General features: G+C 34.1%; 1 protein-coding gene across 1 annotated transcript in view; it reads right to left on the bottom strand.

Annotated features, from left to right (window-relative positions):
- The window catches only part of LOC106464657 (lysyl oxidase homolog 2-like), a 28,905-nt gene extending 18,531 nt beyond the window's left edge, over positions 1 to 10,374 (bottom strand). Inside the window, exon 1 of the mRNA XM_013924817.2 lies at positions 9,706 to 10,374. Coding sequence (XP_013780271.1) covers positions 9,706 to 10,078 — 373 coding nt within the window. The 5' untranslated portion in view covers positions 10,079 to 10,374. The remainder of the gene's footprint in view (positions 1 to 9,705) is intronic.
- Between the last annotated feature and the right edge of the window lie 1,385 nt (positions 10,375 to 11,759).

Below are 11,759 nucleotides of genomic sequence, written 5' to 3'. Positions count from 1 at the left end.
TTATAGCAATGAATTTTTTTAAAACGTTAAAGCTAGAGAAAGTTTTGGCATGGAAAAAGATAAGACTTAACTATACAAAGAAAACCTAGGAAGTAAATGTATAGATTGATGCCAGGTAAGAAGCATTCTACGACGTTTGTGGACTTTGATGGATGCTATTATCCAGAATACGATTTTCTGCCAGGCAGGAACCATACACCAGAACAGATGCTTTCAAGTTCTGCTTTATGATCAGTCTTCGTAATTTATACATTGAGACGTTTAAAACTGGGTATATTCGTGAAGCTAATTTTATTAATTGTATCTATATTAATAATTTAATAATGTTGAACTAACTGCGGCTAAATAGATCTATAAATGGATTAACCGATGTACAGTCATCTTATCGATAGTAACCATTTTTGTTTTATTAATAATCATTACCATTTGTATTTTATGGCAAAACTATTAAGGATTTATTTTGCCGTCTCTACTTTTGAGCTACAGAACCGATGAAAAGTAGCCACTCGCCATCATTCTTCCACCCATCATCCACGACTAGTGACTGACTGTTACTCTTAAAATTCCCATATCTTAAAGTGTAGACAGTACTTTGCGATATCGCACGAACTCGAACCCAGCGTGCTAGCTCCGAAATCCAGTTTGTTTGTTTGTTTTTTAATTTCGCGCAAAGCTATACGAAAGCTATCTACGCTAGCCGTCCCTAATTTAGCAGAGTAAGACTAGAGGGAAGGCAGCTAGTCATCATCACCTACCGCTAACTCTTGGGCTACTCTTTTACAAACATATAGTGGCTTGACCGTCACATTATAGCGCCCCCACGACTGAAAGGGACGAGCATGTTTGGTGGGACGGGGATTCGAATCCGCGACCCGCAGATTGCGAGTTGAGCTTCCAAACCACCTGGTCATGCCGGGCCCGAAATCCAGAGTTCTATCATAGGGACAACACTCAGCAAACCAAACAAATACAATTAGGTCCCTTATACTAGTGATGTATATGTAATGTTTGTGTAATCCATCATATAGTAACTTAAGTTAATTTAGATGTGTAAATTATATCATGGCATTGCGCCTAATTTATTATTCGATATTTACCAAATTTATCTAGGTTGCTGTATGGTGAGTTAAAAAGCACCCAAAACCACCATACATTTTATATAAGCCTTGTTTGTTTGTTTGTTTTGGAATTTCGCGCAAAGCTACACGAGGGCTATCTGCGCTAGCCGTCCCTAATTTAGCAGTGTAAGACTAGAGGGAAGGCAGCTAGTCATCACCAACTCTTGGGCTACTCTTTTACCAACGAATAGTGGGATTTACCGTCACATTATAACGCCCCCACGGCTGAAAGGGCGAGCATGTTTGGTGGGATGCGGATTCGAACCCGCGACCCTCAGATTGTGAGTCGAGCGCCTTATCCACCTGGCCATGCCGGATCCTTTTTATATAAGCACCACTATTATATGAGGACTAACTGTATTTCCTTGCTTTGCTGACCCAAGCTGTGCTGATGAACCTTGAACAGGCAAGGCTGCAGTCCACAGCAGAGGGTATGGCCAATCAAAGAATGTGTTAGACTTCTACGTCACAGATTATCTTTTCAGTTTTACCTTTGGTGAAAGGAAAAATCTGTAATATAATCACTGAAGGATATTCCATTATTCAATATATCTAAAGGTTGATCAGTTTACTGCATGGAATACACAAGATCATGACTTAATCCTGGAAGTACAATATTAAATTATTACTAAAGTATGGTGAAATGGCATTGCAAAAGTTTTCGTCAAAAATATTCCCAAGTTAAAACAAAAACTCCTTTTCTTGAGACTTTTCTTTCAGTTGGTTCGGTTACTTTTAGTTTGATAAGAATGATTAGTACTATAGTTTGTTTGTTTGTTTGAAGTTAAGCACAAAGCTAAACAATAGGCTATCTGTGCTCTGCCCATCGCAGGTATCGAAACCCAGTTTCTAGCGTTGTAAGTCCGCAGACATATCACTGTGCCAATGGGAGGCGACTAGTACTATGAAGAAATATTTATATGCCTGATGATTGCAACTAAATTTCTTTCTTCAGTTAAACTACACGGTAAATCACGAATAGTTTAAGTTTTGAAAATCAAATTTGGGTAATACATTATTGAGCAAAAACGTATAATGTTTTATTTTGGAAAATAGACAAAGCTATCATTAGCTATTTACAAACTCGATGAATTCTTGGAGATGAGTAATTTCTAATAAGCAAAATAATATTCTAAAAGGTAAAACCGAACTTAAACTAAAATTCTTATATTAATTGCTAACTAATAAGAAAATTTGACACTTTACAATAAAAGACAAAATATCCAATTTTTGGGTATGTCATAATATTGTGATAATATAAAGTTATAGTTTGCAAAAAGATCTTGAATTTTAACCATAGAAAGTTTTAATCTTAGAAAAAATGAATTGAGTAAGAAAAAATTAGACGTTTCACAAAACTTCCTTTATTAACGACCATGGTGTCGCCAGTAAAGGCATCATAAATGAAGCTTTTGTGAAACGTACAATGATATTTGTTTTATCCTCAATTCTGTAATTATGGAGCTTCACCAAGTACTGACGTTTTTAAGCATAACTTATCTTAGAAAAACATTTATGTTGATATTTCCCATTTTCGGGTGTCTTTGAACCAAATCTATAAATATCATTAGATTATATTACCATTCACAATACGGGCTACATAAATGTGTAATGGTCTAAATATGAACAATAAGGGTTCAACAACAACAAAAAAGCAAATAACAACACTTAGAAATAAATTCAACACTTATCAAAACACAGTTAATAAACACATGCCTGGCCAGGAGTTGACACTAGTGTTAATGAACAATATATAATAAATATCAATATTGTTTCAAGTAATGGAATCAAGAAAAAGAACCAGAAAGAAAAATATAATTCCAAAAAAATTCAGCAAGAGAAAAATACCTTTCAATATAAATTACAATATCGAGTGATAAACGGCAATATTTAACTAACTGTATTGTTCACTAACTATCTCGTGACTCTCTCTCTCTCAGTGAAAATTCTGGTAGGGAACTTATTCACTGAGTAGGTCACGAGAGTACAACTTCATGTGACCATAAATTTACATAATCTTATGCCACATTAATAGTATCTGTTTGTCACCGCTAAGGAAGCTAATGTCAGTTTCATTATACATACTTATTTTCTCAAAATACAACTGATTAGCTAGAAGGTGAGTTAGCGTTTTAATGCAACTAAAAATTTATAGGTAAACTAAACGACAGAAAAAAAATATGAATGAACGATAAATACAACCATAGCCATAAAACAATATAAGTTGCTATCTCACAAGTCTAGGTACACAAAGCATTTGAATTTTATATCACTTGTGAGATAGCAACTTTTCTCACAAATGATATAAAACTCAGAAGTTTTTGTGTACCTAGATACTTATAAGAGGATAACCAAAGAACCTACCAGTTTATTAAGGAAGTGGTAACAAATAACGTCAACAATCTTCTTTTATATTTTTACAGAATCACAAACGAAACGTCTATCAAATCAAATTAAAACAATTTCTAATTTGTGCGAAAGATATCACTCAACAAGACTATATGGCATAGAAATCAATTGCAAGGACATTTTCTTCTAGTGTTCCATACGTTTATTGTAATGCTTTAAAAATGATCTTATAATTATTCATATCCATTGATCAAGAAGGAACCCCGAAAGAAAGAGCAACTGAGAAATATTGGGAATCCATATAAAATCACACCTGCATTAGCGCTCATAAAAACATGACAGTATACTGGAGAAGCCTCTGAAGGAATATTTGAGGAGATATATTGGACATCCAAATAAAATGTTTAAAGTTCATGGTCGCGTAATGTACTTACACTCCAGTTGGCTTAGAAATAATAAAATATAACGGAAAATTTTCTCATTAGTTAAATATTTTAATTATCATGTTTTAGAAGATAATTTTATACTTTGATAAGAAATTACGATTATTTTTTAAGCGCAAAGCTGTTGATGTTGCGCTATTACACTACCCTGTTTGTTGTGTGTTTTTTCACATATATGCTAGTTGGAGGTGGACTTAAGCATAAAAGTATAGGTTTAAATCATGAATTTACGTTGACAAATATCCGAGAAAACAATAATTTACCTTTGAATGCACTGAACCTTATTTCTATTAGAAAATACATAGAAGTTAAAGCTTCAGTAAATACTTACTGTTTAGAAAGAAAATGTTGAAACAGAACATGTTAATATACCCGAGAAAAATAGTTTATTTTGTTTAGATACAGAATAGCTCACAATAAGGTTATTATTGTAAAAGAGTAAAAGAAAAAAGTAGCATTTTTCAGTAGTAGGAAAATTTGAGATTTAGTTTTAATGCAAAGCTATCTGCACTCTGTCCACTGCGATGAATCGAACCCTGGACATTATCGTTGTAAATCCGTAAATTTACCGCTGATCTACTTGTGAACATCTAGCATTAGGACATACATTTCTGGATTTAGCGGAAGGTCGAAATAACCTTATCATAGCATCGAATAGTATTGGATTTTACAATAATGTGTGAAGTGTTGATCCTAGCAGTAGCTCAAGAAATTATAAGGCCAACATATAGCACAATATTCTCACTCCTACCAGATGGGCTAGGTGGTTAGGACACTCGACTTTCAATGAGCGGGTCGCAGGCTCCAATCCCAGTCATCGAACATCCTCGATCTTTCAACTGCAAAGGCGTCATAATGTGACAGTCAATTCCACTATTCGTTGACAAAAGAATAGCCCAAGAGTTGGCAGTAGGTGGTGTTGACTAGTTGCCTTCCCTCTAATCTATCACTGCTAAAATTGGGACAGCTAACGGAGATAGCCCTCGAGTAGCTAAGCGCGAAATTCAAAACAAAACAAACAAACAACCTACCAGATGATCAAAGTATGTTTAATACAACATACATAAAGGCATAACTACTGTTTTATTAGTAGAACCGAAGGTTTCAAGTGTAACTAAAATATTCTGGCACTAGAACTTGTATAAGAAGTTTCTGGATCCATCAGTAATGTGAAAAGTTTCTGGATATATTACTAGAGCTGGACACTTCTGGATCGAGCAGTAGCACGAAAAAATTGTTGATCTGGAGTTATCAGTAATGCAGAGGTTTCTGGATGGAGCAGTAAAGCAACAACAAAAGGTTCTATATTAAGTAGCAAGTCTAAATAGTTTTTTCTTTCATTTTGTTACCTAGATTGTTACAAAAGCAATAACTTTTTTCACAAAGCTTATAACCTCACAAGCAGGCTGGTCAGTGTTAGGATTGGCTGAATAATACAAATCAGAAAGACACCCTAACTCAAGGAATAGGTATTAGTTGCACACCTCAAACACATCATATTTGTTGAGAGTTAAGTAGGTGTTTCGTATCTTGTCTCCTGCCTACGTTCCAGTACACACCCTGTCGAGAAAGTCTACTGACTCAGCTGCTTAGGAGGTTTCGGTCATAAACATCTAAGTTTTCCTTATACAGTCACAATAATCGTAGGCTTGTGACAAATAATATCAAATGTAACTAATGACATTATTAAACAGTTAAGCCTAATTTTAAAGATTAATTTCTGAGAAAACATAAAGTGTCAATCGTGTTGTTATATCAGTTGCTTATTCAAATAATATCAAGTGTGTTTGTTTGTACTTAAGCGCAAAGCTACACAATAGGTTATTTGTGCTGTGCCTTCCACGGGTGTCGAAACTCGGTTTCTAGCGTTATAAGTCCGCAGACTTACCACTGTGCCGCTGGGGAAGGTGCATAAAATCTAGATAAGAACTACCTTTATTCATTCCTGGTAGTATTACAACAGTACAATAGATTGTTTGTTTGTTATTAAGCAAAAAGCTACACAATGGGCTATCGTCATGTGTCCACCAATGGTATTGAAACTCGGATTTTAGCGTTGTAAGCCTTCAGACTGGGGACAGTACAAAATATTTTGGAAAAAAGAGCTCGCTAATTTTCCCTTTAAATGTGAAACATATTGTTTACATGTATCCAATTATAACGCATCAATGGATTCTAAAAGTAAATAACTATGTTATAAATTTTTCTTCAGACTTTCCTTCAAATGTTCTGAAGGAACAAAAATAATTGATAAGAGACAGGAACATCAAATTAAGCCATAAAACACATTTAACAAAGTTAACTTATGCTTAAATTCTCTGTTATCTTGTGATATACTTTGCATCACGAAAAATCTGCGCATCAGTGTAACAAAGACTAAAAAGGGTTTTCGTTTCATTAAGTGTGAAAATACTGGTTGGATTGTCATTGTTTGATAGCATATCCTTAAAGGGTTTTCGTTTTGTTAAGTATTAAAAAACTGGTTGGATTGTCTTTAAAGTTTATTATAAAGTTAGAGCAATAAATACTATCTACTTATTTACTCTGTTCATAACAATTAAGTAATTTTATAAATTAATTACTCGTTTTAGATTTCTTCTTCTTTTGCACACAAACAAGTACGTGTGAATCTGGGGGCCCATGGTTCGTGTTACGTTGGAGTTGAGGGTGTGTTATAAGAGTAACGGTCAAACCCTAATGTTCGGTCAGATGATAGTAGCCCAATATTTGACAATTAGTGTTGTTGACTAGCTGACTTTCCTCTAGGCTATCGGCTCAAAATTAAGGATAGTAGTGCAGATAGCCGTCGTGTACGTTTGCACGAACACACAAGCCAAACATAGAAATCATTAGGCGTTTAATTTTAACGACAGACAAGAAATCAGAATTTGGAAATCAAACTTTTTAGTCTTCAAGAATTAAACCTGATGCTTGTCGTACAACAAGAGAGGGATCTACTAACTAAACTGAAGGCTTAACTATATAATTTCTACTTTCTGTTAAAAAGACACTTTTTAACAACTCAAACTACTTAGTACCACATTCCTCCCCTTTTGCAAAAAAGGCCTGTCTCTGACCCTAATCTCGGCTTCATTGGACAACAACTCGCTGGGCACTAGTTTCCATTTTTGAAAATCCACTATTTTCGCATGGTTCGGATTAAATTTAATACCCCTCTGTACGTAAAGCTACCACTCTTTCATCAAATCTTATGTTTTTAATTCGACAATATAGTGATTTCAAAAGCAATGACTGACAACAAAATATCTACATTTTAAAACATTTGTGAAAAATAATTTTCGAAATGTTTCTTTAAAATCACGGACACAAATTATTTCACAATTCTTAGCATTTGTTTTCATTGGCAGGATTTACGTACCATTAAAACTTTCTAATAAGCTGGATAGTCATCAGACAATAAAAGTGTATAATGAAACGACTTTCAAATGTTTTTGAGAAATAACTGGAAATAAGTATTTTAATTCATACAAATAAGTATTGAATTAGTATTCTGTTGTTATTTGACAAAATCAGGCTTCTGATGTTAATATCGGCCAATATCCATCTGCTGCTAAGTATTCCCCGCAATATGATAATGCCAGGTTCCTAATGTAAACATAGGCCAATGTCTATCTACTACTAGTTGTTCTCCCGCAATATGATAATGCCAGGTTCCTAATGTAAACATAGGCCAATGTCTATCTACTGCTAGTTGTTCTCCCGCAATATGATATGCCAGGTTCCTAATGTAAACATATGCCAATATCTATCTGCTACTAGCTGTTCTCCCGCAATATGATAATGCCAGGTTCCTAATGTAAACATAGGCCAATGTCTATCTACTGCTAGTTGTTCTCCCGCAATATGATCATGCCAGGTTCCTAATGTAAACATATGCCAATATCCATCTACTACTAGTTGTTCTCCCGCAATATGATCATGCCAAGCTCCATAATAGTCATAGTGTAATAGTGTAACAGCAAATGAAAGATTTGAATGGATATTTATGTTCCATCCCGTACAGTCTTAACCTAGGGTTGTGTGCACTCCATCATTTTATCCTTCTCAAGGATGGCCCGCATGAGTAACGTTTCCAGACAGCTGATGTTCTTAAAGTAGATGTTAGCAGTAATATCCGTAAAGTCACACCTGTCTTTTACTGAATTAGTGTGATGACTATTACAGAATGATGAAGAAAAGCATCGTGTTGAGAAGTGATATCCACTTGCCCATACCATCAACACCATTGGTTAACGTTTGCTTGTTGTGATCTGATATGTTTGGCAGACAGGAAAAAACATCTAAATATCCCTCGCAATAATATTCAAAGTATTATGATAAAAACCACTGAAATGGATTGTTATTAAGACAAATAAAAGGTTTTTCAAAAGTTGCACATAAAATTAACGATTTAGAACTTTCAGCATCTTGATATCATATCCTTGAAACAATATCTCAGTAAGTGATCTAATCATTCTTAAATGATAATATTCACGCATTATAAGGAAAATGCTTTTGTTGTTGTTTTTTTGTTTGTTAAATAACTGGGTATTTTTTCACAGTTCTTGATTTTCTGACTGTCACCCAAAATATAAAGTTTTAACCCGACTATCCTTCGTTTGATTTCTTTTTTTTCAAGGATAAAGTCAGATTACCTTAAAATACCTGCGTTGATTTCTGTCAAATAGTGCTTGCCAGAATGACACAAAGGAGACATTTTGAATTGATAATAATATTATTGTCTCATAGCAAATTACTTCTGGAAACAAAAGAACACGAAAGATGGAAAAGTTCCGCTGTAGTTCTGAAGACTCTAACTTGGATATTTGCCTTCAAAATAAGGATCACATTAATTGCAAACACGATATTCGTAAAACATTGACCTCCCTTAGACGTTTCAAAACTTGTTTGAGCATATTTATCATTGATAAACTTCATCCTCTGATCACATCTGCATAAAATGGTTAGAGTTAAGTGATGTTTTGTTTTTTAAATAGATATATGAAATGACGCTAATCTTAATTTACAAATGTTAACATATTTATTGTTACAGCTATGCATGTCAGTATTTATAGGGATAGTTTATAGTAACAGTTTTTTTGAAACGCTTCTGGTTGTTTCCATCGGGCTAAAGTTAATGCATTAAAAATTTTGCTACTACAATCAACGCAGGTTTATCGTTAAAGTAAACTACAAAAATACTATTTCCTAGCAAATCCCTGAACGAAAGTTGTTCCGTTTAGTTAAGAAAACAACATGAATAAATGTTCACTGACCACCAGATTTTTTAACCTAAAACTATTTTAATTTCTGTATTTGTTTCGTTATCACATTTACGAACTTTGTTACATGGTGTCATTTCTTCTGATACTTTAAAATTATAATATATGTTTTAATTTGTCATATTTTAGTATTATTAAGTACGTAATATTGCTTCTGTGATTCCTAAGAATTTGATTTTATCATAATCAAAATTATTTCACTTTTAAACAAATAATATTAAAAATAACATATAGAATACATCACTAATTTTAATAGATCAATGGATATTTGCACCACTCCAAGATATTTCTCTTCTTTAAAGTGTATTTAAATTATTCATATTATTTTAATATTAGTTTTCTTTGAAATCATTAACATTTTGTTTGCACTTCTTTGCAGAATGATTTCTAATTTGAGGCAATTCATAGCGATCTTATATATCAATCTTTCTAATATTCAGCAGTTGACGATGAAAAAATAATATATATCCTTTTATAAACTTTAAACAGATAAAAGCTTCTTGCCAAACTTACTTCGTGCTTGACCATAAAAAGAGTCGGTGGTAGGCTTCTTTGCGGCTGGATATCCTAGTTGACGACAAACGACATTCGCTTCTCGTTCGTCCCACTCATCGTCACAGATGGATCCCCACTCACCTAAATGGTAGATCTCCACGTTTCCTTGATTTACTGTGTGACCTCCCACCAGGCGGATCGAGCCCTCATGTATTTCACGGGTACTACGGTGAGGTGTAGACCTCCGAGATCTGATCCAAGGAAGTCGACGTCGAGACGACCGAATTACTTTTTTGCCCTCTGCAATGGACAATAGGTTCATCAAGACGATGAACACTGCTATTAGAAGAATCGCTCTACTAAGAATGGTGCTGGCTGACCAATTAGTCATTGTTGATGAATATTTTATTGAAATCAACTAGTTTGTTTATGTTTTTCATAAAAAAACTATTTTCGAACTGTTAAATGGTAGTTTAGAAATATACTTTAATGAAACAGCTTAAGAGCGAACGGACCAAACTGGGGTTGTTGAATGTGAACAGTAATAAGGACCTTATTAATGCTGGAAAGGAAGGCTAGACTAATTATTTAACTGGTCACCAGTTATTCTTTGAATATCGCTTCTTCTTCTGTCCAGTTTATTAAAACTAAACCAGTTTAAAACGTTATAACAATCAAGTCATGAATTCACTTAAGGCACTCAATAATGCATTTCACTCGGCTTTTATTTGGATTCTCTTAATGCCACTCCCTCCAGCCTACTCCTGAACCCCCGTGTCCAATGTTTGTCAGTTCACGAGCTGAAGCACAGTGACGTCTCTGTAGAAGGACGGCTGGAAGAAGAGATGGAAGGTTTGGCACGTGACGAGAATTCTGACAAACTATGTTGAAGAACTATTCTCTATGTTTTTTTTTTGTTTTTGTTTTTTACGTTCCGTTATGTAGGTCAGTTGGATCTCTAATATTCAGATCAAGGCTTACCTATGTCAGTCTCCAAACTCATTCTGATGGCAATACACAGTGAGAACACAGTAAACTGGTTTTTACTATATCAAATATTCTTCCAATTACATTATATTTAATACCTATAATATGCTTAAAAATAAAAATAGACTTTCACGTCATTTGCAGGTAAGCGTTCATTTCAAGTTGCTCTCGACAAATGGTAATTGAAAATAGGGCAAATATTTACTTGGTGAGCTCGTGTTCATCTCAGGCACTAAAAAAGGGGGTTAAAGGATATTCCATGAATATAAAGGTTTTCACAGAATTTTTGTGCAGTGTGAGAATAGCACTTAGTTTAGTAAAGATATTGATATTTGACTTTTAAAAAATAACGAAACATTATGAAATGTTTATTAAAGGCCGAATTAATCTTTCAAATAATCTATAACACGCGCCTTCCAGCGGTATGTCTGCGGACTTACAACGCTAGAAACCGGGTTTCGATACCCGTGGTGGGCAGACCACAGATAGCCCATGGTGCAGCTTTGTACTTAATAACAAACAAACTATAACACGCCGTATTTGCAGCTCTAACTACTTAATCGTGTGATCCGTTCTTAGTCCTTACCATAGTTGATGCCATAAAGTCAGGTAAAGAGTCAACTGTTTAATTCATTCTAAATACTTACCATAGTTGATATCCCCTACAATCTAAAGAGTCAATCGTCTAATCCATTCTAAACACCATATTTAATATCACAGAACAATCTAACGAATCACTTATGTAATCGGTTCTTAATACTTACTATAGTTGATATCACAGAACAATCTAACGAATCACTTATGTAATCGGTTCTTAATACTTACTATAGTTGATATCATATAGAACAATCTAACAAATTAACTTGCTCGATTACAGGCGTAAAATATAATATACAAGCTGAAGAACCCGTCCTTTGTCCAGGTTATGAAATTTTAAAAAATGTGGGGTGGATGCTATGATAAATAACACAAAAATCCTAACTTTCACACAATTTATTTATAACATAACTTATTATTACATTATTCATTATTACCTCACCGAAAGCTTTGTATAAGCTTTAAGAACTTAATATGTGTATATTTAA

This window comes from Limulus polyphemus, unplaced genomic scaffold, assembly GCF_000517525.1.
Source record: "Limulus polyphemus unplaced genomic scaffold, Limulus_polyphemus-2.1.2 Scaffold1711, whole genome shotgun sequence".
Taxonomy (NCBI): Eukaryota; Metazoa; Arthropoda; class Merostomata; order Xiphosura; family Limulidae; genus Limulus; species Limulus polyphemus.
Note: the sequence above shows the minus strand (reverse complement) of the source record. Positions and strands in the feature narration are given on the sequence as shown.